Below are 14,250 nucleotides of genomic sequence, written 5' to 3'. Positions count from 1 at the left end.
AAAGACCTCGGATAATTAATCACCCAGTAAACAGTTACAGCCCATTCAGTGTTGAAAAGAATATATATCTATCCAGTACAAACTAAACCTGTCTGCAGGCAAACACCACTACCAAGCCTGCAAGAAGTCGGCCAAACATGAAAGCTAAATTAAGTACAAAGCAGATATTGTAATACCATTCAGCTCTCAAATACTTGACAAGCTGGGTTTTAAAAATATACAGAGTGGACCTTCCATAGTTAAGATAAACACAAATCTTGGCTTTCTAAATATATTGTTTATTTATAGTTGAACGTTAACACCTGAACAGAAATCTGCAAGCACACAGGGATAATCTTTCAGTGATGTTTCTGTTTAAACTGAAGTCCACAGTAGCCACATGTTCCAGTCTTTGTCTCTTTGTCCTGCAAAAAGATAAAAATACAACAGCTGCTAGTTTCACTTTAAAAAACAAAATTTTAAGAAATTACAATTCTTCTCTTATTTATTTGTGCCATCTTAAAACCGATATATATAGCCAAAGTACAGAGTTTAATCTTATTTGAAACACTGTAAGCAAAGATGATGGTATGAGGTTCATGCTTTATTTCTGTATCCTATGCAGCTTGCCTTATGCCAGACTTTCAACTACCAGGCCTAATTTCACCAATATAAGTTAAAAGTCAAACCAAGTGATATCTCTTCAGCAATACAAGATCCTTTACCAAACTGGACATCTTACGCCAGTTCAGTCATATCTGTTCCAATGTTCTGAAAAGATCATTTCACAATTATTTTAATACAGAATAGGATTTGGCACTTCCTAGACAGGAATTTCAGTCAGTAACAGAGTTAGTTGTAGGAAGGAGAAAATTTCAGTAGGAATCCATGAGAAATGCTGAAAGAAAGTGTTTTCTAGAAAAGGAGCAATTACTGCTGTATAAAATTTCATTATTTTCTCAAAAAGATACATGTATTTTTTCAGAATTTTGAAGAGTGACTGACTTGAAGCTGTCCTTGAAGTCTTTCCTAACATGACAAAATACAATACAGTTAAATACTCAGGGATCTTCTGTTATTTAGTAACAGAACTACTTCCAGTCATGAAACAAAGTTAAACTCATGGTTCCCCTTAATAAAGGATTAGAATTGAAAAATCCAAACTCCCCTCCATTCCCAAAAGCCTGGATTTCAGTTGTTAGGAGTAGGGAAAAGTAGCTAATCTAATACCATTTGGTTTGCAGACTTTACTTTTCAAGAACTAAGTCACAGACAAATTGTAATTTGATTGTAAACACAAAAAAGGTCTCAAAATCCACAAAATATAAAGCATTCTTCAAGAGCTTGGCACAGGTGAAACAAATCATCATAAACATCAGGAGTGTGCTGCAGAAGTTAAGGTTGATGTCCTTCCTAAGTGTCACAAAACATTTGACCTTGAATAATGTAAAATGAATTACTACAAAGTTCTTACTGTGTTCAAAATAGAAATGCTTATGATTCTAGTTAGAAGTCACAACAACACTGACACGAGAGGACACCAGCTCTTCCCCACCATTCTTTCAGGCATTAGGGAATGTCAAAGTTTTGGAGAGCAAGCAAAGATTTTAAGCATCTGCAATCAGGGTCTACCTGAGAACAGTACCTAAGCAACAGCTGGATCAACTAAGGTTATAGGACAGTAGATTCAATATTTTTACTCTCAAGAACAAGAATACACTGGAAATTATCAGTAACATCAATAGGAGGGTAAGACAACATTTATTCTTCATTCTCTGGCCATGATTGAAATATTCAGTCTTCAGAACTACCAAGATTCCCACAAACTGAAAGAGGGGTTGGTTTTTTTGGTTTGCCTCCTTTTTTCCCCTGGAACTTGCAAGATTGAAAATAAACTGCATATTCCTAAGAATACTGCAAATGTATGGTCAAACTACATGGTGGCACTGAAATAATTAGAGTTCCAAAATGCAGCAAGGAGCAAGGATGTTAATTTTTGCTCTCAGTGGTTGCTCTTACTACTTCACCTGATTTCTTTTTAAAAAATACTGTCCTACTAAACAAACCAAAATTTCCAAAAGGAATTTCTGTAAATTCAAATGGAAGCCCTCTAATTCTTCTGATTTGTATCAAGCACCAAATCAAATGAGCACCTCAGGTGGTTACTCCTTTTATTTTGTTAAACTAACATTCCAAAAACTAGATTATCTTACAAAAAAAGAATGTACAGGCAAAACATGCTATATGCAGAATAATGACATTACCAAGTTTATGTATACTTTAGGATGTCCCAAAGCTCCACCACCACCATCGCAGGATATCACTCTGCTTTCAACTTGACTCACAGGCTGCTCTGCTATCAAATCAATTGCAAAATTCTTGTTCACCTGTAAGAAAAAGAGGGAAGCTTTCAGATACCATTCCCACACAAACAGAAAGCAACTGCTATTTGCTGCCTCCCGAGGCAGTTCCACTACAGCCATTTTGTGAAGTTCCTGTTTAGGTTTCTTCCCAACTCCTCCATCAACTCTTAGGCTCTGCTATAAGACAGATCAATGAACTATACACTAAACTCTGCAAAACTAACCACCTTCCCCTGAAATACAGGCCACATCAGTGCTCAGGTTTCAGCAGATTCAGCAGTGAGGTGAGCAGGAACAAGTAGACAAGAACAGAAGATATTTAACCAACACTGCATTCTGCTTTAGTGACTACATGATAAAATTGCAGAAGAATCTCTGCTGATAAACTCAAAAATAATAGTGAGACAAGTAAGGTCAGGCATGAGATAAAACAACTGCTGGTAATTTAGAGCCTCTAGCCATATACCTTATTCTATCACTGCACAGGAATCTCATGAAAACATGAATGTGGTGCATAACAACAGTCAGAAAGACAAATTGTTCAGCACAGAAAAAACCGAAAAACCTCTAAATGCTACTACTCCACTCTGTAAATCCATCATGCACACTTTCTGAATATGCACATCACTGACAAGCAGGACTTCTTCCTAGAGCACACCTGCATGGCCAAGAAAACATATCCATGTCTGGACAGGCTGGTGACACAGCAGGTTGTCCCTCAGCAGGACCTACAGCACTCCAATACTCTCCAAGTCTGCACTGAGCAGACAACTACTGCTACAATTCAGGGGAAAGTACTCCAGGAGGGGCCACCTTTTTCAAAGGCCACGTTACACACACAAGTATCAAATACTATGCACACCCAAAGGAGGCACTATCTACTGCTCTCTGTGTTTAAGGTTCATAAACATGCTGGTATTTGAATAAAGACAAGATTCTTGGGAAAAAGACAGCCACACACCCATTACATAAATCTCTAGGAACTACAGTGGTGTTTTTATATAATCCTGCTACATAACACCTTAGCATCTTTCACAAAGCCTCTCTCATTAAGTCCCCGCAAAATCTGCGTTTTTTGGTACAGTAATGGAAAATTCAGATTTGCCAACTAAGAATTTGTCCTTAACAAAAGAAGAGGATAGCTAAAAAAAGTTAACAAAAAATTAGGTTTCGGTATTGAAAGAAATTGGCAACATCAAGAACCTCACTGTCTGGGGCCTGCATCCACAAGTCATGTAATTTCTGCCAAAGAGCAAGAACTTTTACTGCTGCTTCTAATAATGCTCAAAATTGTGCATCCTTCATTTCGTGCTACAGGAGGAGGGAGATAAAATCTTGATACACCTTTGCTTCAAGATTAGAAGCAAGAACTCCACTCATCTCAACATTTCTTAACCACAAAAGGTACTTATGTGAAGAGAGGGAAGCAAAAACTTCCCATCCACTGTATACCTAAGACCTGTCTGTGGTTCAGCCTACCAAACAAGAGACAGTCTACGAATTCACTGGAAAAAAAATGCCATAAAAAACAAAAGAAACAAAAAAACCAAGTGGCTGCAGTTACAACATACCCCTTCAACTAAAGCACAGCAGTACTTAGCACAAAGGGGCTGATTCCCTCAGCACATCCAGATGTGTCTTGCTCCAAGTATAAATCAATGGGCTATTTTTTTCCTGCCACAGTGCCAGTTTGACAATTTCGTTTCTTCCTCTTCCCACCTATCCGCCTGTGCCAGTATGTGGTCTGGGACACCAAACAGATAAAACCAAACTTGGATTTGATCCAGATCTAGAGGGAAGGCACTGAGGCGAGTCCTCCTCACATCTTCAGCTGCTGCACCAGCCCAATGAAAGGGTACAGCTGAAGTGGGAATGGCAGTGTTGAAATGGGTCCTGCTCTACCTCAGGGATTACAGAAGGGCAGGATGACCTGGTTGGACTGTGGCAGATGCAGTTTAGCAGTTGCCCCGCTCAGTTTTCTCACAGCTTCTTGCTTTAGGCCCTTGCCAGAGAGCACTAACCCACGGTTCTCCACAGAGAACCATGATTTTAGCTAAAACACATGGATTTCACTAACAGCTAGGCTGGCAGAACCGAGGGGACAATAAGCACATGCTCTAGGCCATGTCCCTGGCCAAGTGAAGCACGCAGGCCCAGACACCCTGACTGGGGGAGTCCAGAAGGTGCATCCCCAGACAGGAAAGCTGCCATGGCTGGACTGGGCTGATCCCAAGAAGGACTCAACCACCTGGACCACACTGAAGGCAAAGGGAAGATGTGACTGAGAAAGAACAGTCACCAGGAGAGCTTTTGCTTCAGAAACAAGGCAACATTCAGACTACAGACACAGATGTCAACCCTAATATTGGCAGCTGAAACACACTGTCACATAATGGCAAAGCCCCTAGAGAGAGATCCTATTAACAGACACACATCTTTCAAAGTATTTAACATGTAAATTTTGTCCCAATTTCACCATTAAAACTTAGCGTTAAACCATGCTCAGCAGACTTAGAGCTTGGCTTTTGCTAGAGAAGGAAGAAGTGGGCTGAACTGAAAACCCTGGGTGTTCCACACCACATGGAGTCTGAAATTACCTGATGGCAAAGCACATTGGAGTGACCACTGCCCCGTGGAGAATTAGGTTTAAGGAGCATTTCCTACAAAGTTACAGAAGTAGCAGAGATGCAGACAGTACACTTGGGAGAGACCTACTTTGCCAACTATCCTCCCTGAAGTAAGCTAATTCAGCATTTTAAGTGACATTTTCATTTAATTATTTCATGTGTAGAATCCCCATTTTTGTCACACAGCGTGAGTTAAATTGTACCCGTCACACAGTGAGGTAAACTCAACATGAAAACTCGGAAATCAGTGTAATTAGTTCAGGTTAATTTAGGAAGAGAATAATTATATGCAACTACATTAAAAATCTACCACACCTTATATTTAATGTCTCTGCTACACATAAACATTTACATCATTAAGGCACTATTCAAAGGCTCAGGCATTGAGGAATACAATTTAGCTGACACAGTTCCCTTTCTATCCCAAAGACCAGCAGATCCCTCATGGAGCTGTGCTGCTTGATCATTACAGAAAACCTCAGTGCTAAAAGACTTACCAAGAGAGTGGATATGTGAAATTTTAAGCAGCAGCAACAGGGCCATCTTCACAGCACTGCACTTGGATGATGCTGGCATTACTACATTTTGCATTTGAGGCTTCATTATTTCAGAATGCTCTACATTTTACTTTTATTTGTTACACCACTTTCAGCAAATGCTTCTCAGGCTCATTAAAAATTCAGTTTGGTAGAGATCGGAATTTTAATGACAGAAGCAAATTAAGCTTCAAAACACATATGTAAACAGATATATAAACAAATTAACAATTCAGCAGAGTATTTAATTACGTAATTTTTCTCAATGTTAATGCACTAAAAACATACTAAAAATTTCTTAAAACACATGCTTGAAACAAAAACTATTCCAAGTTATGCTCAAATGCCTACAACTATAACAACAAATGCAAGCACTTAACAGATGTAGAGCAAGTTGAGTTTTCCAAGTCTATCAAAAGCAGGGAAGTAGACAAAAGCTACTATAAACTGCCTTAAAAAAATTTTCACTGTAATGACAAAAAAAGCCCCACTGAAACCCACAATCCAAACCAGTTTGGATTTGGTAGGGGTTTTTCGGTTTTGGTTGGTTGGTTGATAGGTTTTGGTTGTAGGGTTTGGGTTTAGTTATTTTCTTGGTTGTTGGGGTTTTTTTAATGACAATGAGATTGAAAACACTTCTATCAGGTACAAAGAAAAAAAAAAAAAACACAAACTATCCCCTCCCCCATGAGAAAAAGTAGAATGAGTTACCTCCTTTTGTCGTCCAACAAATCTAACTCTTCTGTAATCCTTCTCGTCATATACCTAGAGTGTAAAATAAACTTGATCTTATTTAAAGAGCAGCAACTATAAACATAGACTTAGAAAATAGATAGCTTGAACTGTTTACTTAGTTTCAAACATTACCACCTTACAAGCATGTAGTATACAGAAGTAGCTTTCATTTCTCTCACACAAGAAAATAAATTCCACGTCGGAAAGCAGGAAAGAAAAAGAAACTGGTGGTGTGGGGGGTGGCATGAAAGCCAGTAAACAGAAACCTTAGCTCTGATTGCAGAGGTGAACATAGATGTGTTACTTATAATGCTATTCCTTGATCTCACACTGATACCTGTCAGGTGGGAAATTCAGGTTTTGTATTTATTTCTGTTCAGCTAAATAACCACAGTGCGAGCTTTCCCAGGTTAGCTCCACCAGCCATCCTCTCTCACATCTCTTCAAGGCACCACACGAGCCTCCCTCGCCCTCATGCTCAGCTTCTCCATTGCAAAAGAGGCACCGTGGAGTTACAAGGCACTGACACAAGGGTGCCTCCGCCTGCCAGCTCTTCGGCTGGGTCACAAGCCGGATTCGGAGCAGAAAGCTCAGTAATGGCCAAGGACCCTGAACCTGATTAACAGGGATTTTTTTGTTTTCTTCCGAAACCGCGCGTACCTCCTGCGTACGGATCATCCAGGAGCATGAATTTTCACTGTGCGCACTGAACGGAGACTCACAGAATGAATGAGGTTGGAAAAGGCCTCTGAGATCATCAAATCCAGCCACTGACCGAACGCCCACGGTGTCAAGTGGACCATGGCACCAAGCGCCATATCCAGCCATTTCCTGAACACCTCCAGGGACAGCGACTCCACCACATTCCAATGCCTAACCACCCTTTCAGTGAAGAAATTCCTGCTGATGTCCAACCAAAGCCTCCCCGTTACATCACATCACACCACACCAGCGCGCTGCTCGCGGCCCCGGCGCGATTTCCCTGCAGGCACCGGCGGGACGCGCCCGCCGCCCTCCCCGGGCAGCGGAGGGGCGGCAGCACCGGGCCCCGCGCGCTCACCTGCCCCGTGTGCGTCACCAGCTCGCCGGTGTCGGAGGCCCGCACACCGTAGGGCCGGGCGGCGGCGGCGGCAGCCAGCCCCAGGCGGGAGAGCAGCGGGCGGCTCCGCGGCAGCAGCCAGCGGAAGGTCGCGGCGGGCGCCGCCATCTTCGCGCTGCCCACGTGACTCCCGGTCAGGCGGGCACGGCGCTCGCCCCGCCCCGGTCCCTGCGCGCGCTTCCGGCGGCGGGGCGGGCACGTGGCCGCGGGCGGGGATCGGCGCCTTCCGTGAGGCCGCGGGCGGTGAGGGGCGAGGTGAGTGGGCGGCGGGGCGGGTGTCCTCAGCGGTGGGGGTGGTGGGGACGCAGCGACGGGAGAGGAGAAGGGAAGCGGGAGTGGTGCGCGTGTCCTGACCGGCGCGCTGTCCCCGCAGGGCGCCGAGCATGCTCTCCCTCCTGCTCAGGGCCGCCGCCGCGGCCGCCCCGCTGCGCTCGCTGTGCTCGCTGGCCCCGTGGGGGCGTGCGGCGGGGCCGCCCGCGGTGTCCGGGGGCTGGGCCGCGCCGCCGTGGCGGGCGCCCCGCGGGCTGCTGGCCGTGCCGCCGCCGCTGCCGCTGCTGCTGGCCGGGCTGAAGACGAAGACGGCGCTGAGGAGGCGCTGCAAGGACTGCTATTTCGTCCGGCGGCGCGGGCGGCTCTACGTGTGCTGCAGGAGCAACCCCCGGCACAAGCAGCGCAAGGGGTAGCGCCGGCCGGGAGCCGCAGGGCGCAGAGCTGGGGCCGGGCCCCGAGCCCCCCGCTGCCGTGTCCCTGTCACCAGGCTGCCCGCGGCCGCCAGGAGCTGCCTGCTGGGGACACGGGTGGCAAAGAGCTGCGTGCGGCAGTGTTCCATCGTAACGCACACCTAGAGCGAGGTGCGATCTTGACGGCCCGCTCCGGAACTTCAGGCCGTGGATGCGGAGAACTGAAGTGGGAAATAACAGCCTTCAGGACCTCTTGTCATCTTAGTCGTGAAGCCTTAAAATCACCGCACTGCTAAATTAGTATGGATGAAGCTGGATCACTGGACTCTGAGGTGCATTTGAATTTAATTAAAGCAAAATGAAAATAAACTCCATTGATGTTCATTATTACAGTATATTGTGGGTTTTTTCTTAAACACTCCTCTGCCCCCCAAGATGTTGATAACAGAACCAAGAGTTTTAAACTCAGGTGGACTCTTGAGTACCAAATGGTATGAATCATGTTACATTGACAGATAATGTTCTAGCTTTTGGCTTGGTTCATAGGTGAGGTAGCAATTTTTTTTAAACTGTTGAGTCATAGCTGACATAATCCCCGGTAGCTTCAGTAATGCCAGTGTAAACCCTTGCTGCTTATCATTGGGTTTTGAAGGGTGATGGTGGTATTTTAACCAGTATAAAGTTATAAACACTTTTTAAGGTTTTAGTGTCTTAAGTCCTCACTTAATGATATATTGACCATTCACAGTGTTCACAGCCTTATCTTCCCCACAGAAGTCTTCTGTTGACACTGTACCTGCTATTCTACAGTTTCCCAAATCTGAACCCAAAGAACCAAGGAATCATGACCTTTTGGGTGGAGATTGTAAACCATTTTCAGTAGAGTCTACATAAAGAAGATCAAAATAGCAATTTCAGATTCCATCTGACTTAAGATTCTGCAAAGCTCTAGGCTTGCTCTCATAGATCAGTTAGGCTTAAGAATATTCTATTTTTCTTGTGAACCTCGAAACAATTCTAACAGATGTGGAGTGAATGACTGAGAGCAGTAATGCCTCGGAGGTCATATGGCCAAGCATAATGTTGAATGCAAACTAGTGGATTGGCACCCATTAATTAATTAGAGCCAAAATTGCTTCAGTCCCCAGTGGTGCTTCTTAACGCTTCTCTGAGGAATATGGCTCTGCTAGAGGCAGGAGCGTTTGATCTTCCTCTGAACTGCAAGTTCTTAGCAAATGGTACCAAACTAAACTTTTGGACAACTGTCCTGTTATAGCTACAAGTTTGCCAGAGTACTGTGAGTACCTTTCTTGAAAGGTGAAATTGGCTGAGCACTGTGTTTGAGGTTGCTGTAACATTGAACAGAGACTTGAAGGCCTTTTCTGCCCAGTTACAATTCCACAACTTTACAATTGCAGTAACTTCTATAATTAATACATTTTTACTCGGTGCTTGTAGACAATGCGAATCTAAACCTGGAAACCTGTGGCTAAGCAGAGGCAATAATTATTGACTGGTTTTCCATATGTTGGGTGGTTTATCTTTTCTCTTATCTCTGGGAATGTGGGTTTGGAGAGAGAGAGGAGCAGGTTAGTTAACATATGCATCCATCTTTGGGGGGGTTCAAACAAATTCATGGCAATGAGGGGAGAGAGAAAGGGCTAGCTTCATCTAACTAAAGAGGGACAGATTGAATCAAAATGTGTAAGGCTACTCAAAGAACCTTGAAGTAGTGTAAAACTTGCTGTACTTCAAAAGGTTTGATTGAAATTTGGACACTCATGAAAGAGAACAACTGTTTTCTAAACACCCACAGCTTGTGCATGAAAATAAAATGTAAGCAGAGAAATTTCTTGGAAATATTTTACACTTTTAACATGCCTTGACAGTTAAACATGTTAATCAGTTTAATCTTAGGAACTGAAGATTTTAAAAGCTCTGATTCTCAGTGTTAGTGGTACACATTCCTAGGTGTGTGTTTTGTTCCAGCAGAAGAAAAGGCCTGTGTGCTGTGAACCTCTGTGATACCTTGTGAGGTTAACTATTGGTACATCGGTAAGGTAAACAGTGTATTTATGTCCAGAAAAAAGCAGTGATTTCCAGCCCTACCCGCTTTTCTGGTGGATAATAAGGACTGAGCTGTGGATTAGACATGAAATGAAGTGAGAGTCTGTTGGTTGGTTGGGTTTTTTAGGAAAGATAGTTGTCAGCTGGTCTTAGTGCCTCTCAAATAGTTCATCCAGCCCCCTTGGTTCTGTCAGGAAAAGGCAGCTCACTGGTACAAGACAAATTGTGCTGGTGGGTCACTGGGGAGCAATTCAAACCAGGGCTCTCTTGCCAAGGGCAGTGTCAGATGGTTAAGAGAGACCTGCAAGTGTGAGTTGCCAGGGTGAGGAGCTGCAGTCTGGCCAGACTTTCTGAATTCAGCAATGTGTAGGACCCTAGGACAAGTTCACTCTGCCAGGCTGGTGTCAAATACAGTCTACACTCAGAAAATGAGTGAAATTTAGGGCTAGGATTACTGTGCAGCAGAGGGAGGCACAAATTACTGTTTTCATCTCCCCCTTTAGCCTAAGACAAGCTTTTATACAATGCTGACTGAGCAGCTTGTTTCAACAACTTACAATGAGGAAAAATTTTTTCCTTATTAAACCCTTCGAATGTAGGGCTACTGGTCAGAAACTTGAGATTGAAGTAATTTGAACTCAAATGTTTATCATGGCTGTAAACAATTCATATGTCACTGTCTGAACAGTCAGTTTGTGGTACCTGGGGTGGAGTATTCAAAAGAATGGAGCGTTCATGGCCATCACTGAAACAGCATATTTGGTTGTGCTTAATAGATTTTGGAAAGAGAATTATAGGATTAGAAACTAGAAGGCTCTGAATTGTAATTGTACTCTGCTATTGACTTGCTGTATAATCTTGAAAAGGTAATTTTGCCTTTGTCTCAATTTTTCCATCTGTTAGGCAGGAGTACTGGTATCACACACTTGTAAGTACCATTTTTTAGTTGACGTCTACAAACTGTTAAGAGAGGCGTTCTAAAAAAAATCAGATTCTATAGCTTTCTGTAATTTGAGTGACTTGAGGAAGGTGACTAATGCTGGGGGTGATGCATGTTTGTTTTAGGTTTGTTTACAGCACCTGCAAAATGAGCAGGTGAAATAATATCAGCCAGTAGCCTCACGGTTGGTAGCTAAGGGTTCACAGCCTTCATTACAGACCTTCTGAATGTTGTGCTACCTAAACAGCTGTTGGCAAAGGATAGGGTACACAACAACTACTTAAGTTACCCAGGCCAAAAATTTAGTCCTGAAATACTAAAAATACCAATTCCTTAATTATATGCATTTTCTTTTTTATTTCTCCCTCCTGAAGCTGAAAGGGAGGGGAATGATAAGGAGAGCGCAACGAGAACATAAAATGGTTTAGGGGGGAAAATAGTACCCAATAACACAGGTAGAAGAATTCCTACAGTGAAAACTGAAATAAGGCTCAGGCTCCAATTACATTTTCAGTTTTTGGTTTCCTAATTCTTACATGTCTAGGTTACCCCCTCCAGAAAATCTTCATTCTTCTTTAAATCCCCACAGTGGAGTGGGAACGTGACAATTGATGTCTCCTGTGACTGTCTCCATTGTACAATTATGAAAATCATTTGCAATTGTGAGTGACTGAACTTGCTTAACTCCTTAGAACTGTTCTAGGGAATGAGATTGTCAGATTCCTGATATGCAACAGGTAGAGATGTATTTAGGTCAACTGGAGGATAAATCTTAGAGCTCATGTATATTAATGACTGTCAGACTTTGTCTGTGGTTGTGTGTATGGGAATTACAGTATTGGTTGCTGAATTCAGGACAATAGCTCTTCAAAAATGACAGGTGAGGGAGAAGTCTTTAGGAATTACAGTACCGAGAAGCCGTGTCTGCTCGGATGGAGGCAGTACACCCTGAGGTTAGCTGACTGACGGGTGACTGTTCCAGATTCTGACACACCACAGTCTCCCACACTCAGTTAAAATAACAGCTATTTTTGAGTTATGTAGACACAATATTGTTCTTCCAATTATTTCATTATACCATCCACAAAAGCAAAAAAAAAAAAAAAAAAAAGCACCAGAAAGTGATATTTCAGAGCAATTGCTAATGCTTTTCCCAAGTATTAACAATTGGAATTTTTTCTTTATTTGTAGAGGTGAAGTAGGTGAAATTAAACAAAAAAATATAAATAAAAATATAAAGCAAAAATGTAAATGCTCTTAAACAATGGAAAAGAAAGTGAGAAGCCGGGCTGCTTTCTCCTCTTTGTTTAACAGTGCAGACACAACAGTAGCAGGCACTGTTCAGAGCATCTTCTATGTAACGCCAAGGTCTTCCTGTGGTTTCAGTGAGCTCCATGCACTAAGGAGGTTTCATTACCAAAGCTGGTTTATGTTTATCCGCAGCATCACCATATTGCAAAGTTCTGAATCAGCAAGGCTGGACACACCCTTGATATACACAGCTGAAAACTATCAAATTATTTTTAAAACTGAAGTTATGGATAAAGCAATCCCACTCAGTTTAATAAAACTGATTATACATTTAAATGCTTGCATTATTTCTATTACAGCTCGCCAGATTATTAATTTGAATCTTGAAATCCGCACCTATGAGGGGGCATGCCCTCACCTGTCCAGTCTCCTGTGCTTTCCAGGACTGAATTTAGCTTCCTGTAGGAATAGGTGAACTGCCCATGAAGCTGTTATTGAACTGTCACACTTTACAGCCCAGTTTATTTAGGTAAGTGGTGGTGTTTACTTCTATACCTCTGGGAGATAAACTGCAGCAGTTTCGTTATTGCTCCGTATCCCACTTGCAGTGGAGGCAGCAATCTTTATAAGAGCTTCATCACAGTGAAGACACTGAACCTGATCTAAAAATGATGAAAGTTGGTACAGAGAGAATATTGGCACCCAAGATGAAGCTGTCACTTGCTAGAGTTATCCACCTGCCTCCAGAAATGAAAAATTCGCTATTTCGCCTAGAAGTTTGTGCATCAGACTTTGAAATCTATTGTCTGTAAATATGAATAAAGTGTTGAAAACAAGCAGTATTTTTAAGAAGCCACCTGTGCTCATATGCCACATTGTGCAAAAAGGAATAAAAAGTGAACTTTGTGAAGTCATTTGATCTAAAATAGATTGATTCCATTTAGTGGTTAAAAGTAACCAAAAATCAGGCAGGGAGTAATGCAAACCTCTCTGTTGTACATGATTAAAGATTGGTAATGAGGAGAAGACTTGGAGCAAGCAGTGGCAGAGTTTACACAGTTTTAAAAGGGACTCGTACTAGGAGGCTAGTATTTTAAAAGCAGTGACTGGGATTTCTAAAACAGGTCACTTTCATAGGATCTTCAGGCTTTAGATAACTTTTGCCTCTAGGTTGTGTGCCACATACATCGGTTTTGCTTTGAACGCTCATCTAGCTATTAAATAACAAGTTGGTTTTATGTCATCTGGTCATTCATCCTGATCACCAATTGCGTAGTCACAGAAAAAAGAATTTATTTGATGTATTTGAGTGAAAATACAGTAAATATGAAATGGTAACCTGGGACTTAACCTGTAGGCTGAAGAATTCTGTTCTACCAGAGGTAGGACATGGAATCTAAAACACAGCTGCAGCCAGAGACCACAGCTCTGGAGTTGGATAGATGAGTAGTGGATAGATGAGCAGCCAGTCACACAACTATGTTACAAAATAATGTCACTTTACTGGAAAAAAGGTGAGCTTGTTTGCTTTAATTTGCAGTTACCAAATTTTGTTGAGCTTTTCATTCTTAGATTCCTGTATTTTTCCTTCAAAAGGCAGTCACTAAATTTGAGTCACCCTTTCAACCTTTTGTTAAGATAATCAGATTAGTAATCTTTCTCAGTATAAAATGTTTTGTCTAACCTTTGGATATTTCTGTTCCCTGTACCCTCCTCTCATTTCTTTTTAAAATATGGACACAGGAACTATAGGTAGAATCTACCTTAGTGATGCTGAGCACTGAGGTTAAAGTGCTCCTGGATTTTGTTCTCAGTAATCTGATTCCTTCATTGGAAGATCACATCATTGCTATGGATTTCTGTAAAGAATTTGTTTGCTGTCTGGTTTTTATGACATGTAAAGGGTTTACATTGCTTAACACTTCCCCTGTGCTTGACACAGCTCTCTCTTCTGCAGGTGTAGCTGCGATGTC

At 42.4% G+C, this 14,250-nt stretch overlaps 1 protein-coding gene across 1 annotated transcript; it reads right to left on the bottom strand.

Moving 5' to 3' along the window:
• Nucleotides 1-257: 257 nt before the first annotated feature.
• NDUFS6 (NADH:ubiquinone oxidoreductase subunit S6) lies at nucleotides 258-7,491 on the bottom strand. The gene is made up of 4 exons (XM_082280785.1): nucleotides 7,301-7,491; nucleotides 6,217-6,270; nucleotides 2,244-2,366; nucleotides 258-404 (listed from the first exon to the last, which is right to left on the bottom strand). Exons 1-4 carry the CDS (start codon nucleotides 7,445-7,447, stop codon nucleotides 339-341), a joined length of 390 nt encoding a protein of 129 aa, XP_082136911.1. The 5' UTR covers nucleotides 7,448-7,491; the 3' UTR covers nucleotides 258-338.
• Between the last annotated feature and the right edge of the window lie 6,759 nt (nucleotides 7,492-14,250).

This window comes from Coloeus monedula, assembly GCF_965178545.1.
Source record: "Coloeus monedula genome assembly, chromosome: 1".
NCBI classification, from domain to species: Eukaryota; Metazoa; Chordata; class Aves; order Passeriformes; family Corvidae; genus Coloeus; species Coloeus monedula.
Note: the sequence above shows the minus strand (reverse complement) of the source record. Positions and strands in the feature narration are given on the sequence as shown.

What these genes read in the sequence shown, in the direction of transcription:
- NDUFS6 (XM_082280785.1), bottom strand. Translation starts at nt 7,447, where the DNA reads ATGGCGGCGCCCGCCGCGACCTTCCGCTGGCTGCTGCCGCGGAGCCGC. An exon ending in TGGTGACGCACACGGGGCAG is followed by an intron (nt 6,271 to 7,300) that starts GTGAGCGCGCGG and finishes TTTACACTCTAG; the next exon opens with GTATATGACGAGAAGGATTA. An exon ending in CTAAAGTATACATAAACTTG is followed by an intron (nt 405 to 2,243) that starts GTAATGTCATTA and finishes ATCTTTTTGCAG; the next exon opens with GACAAAGAGACAAAGACTGG.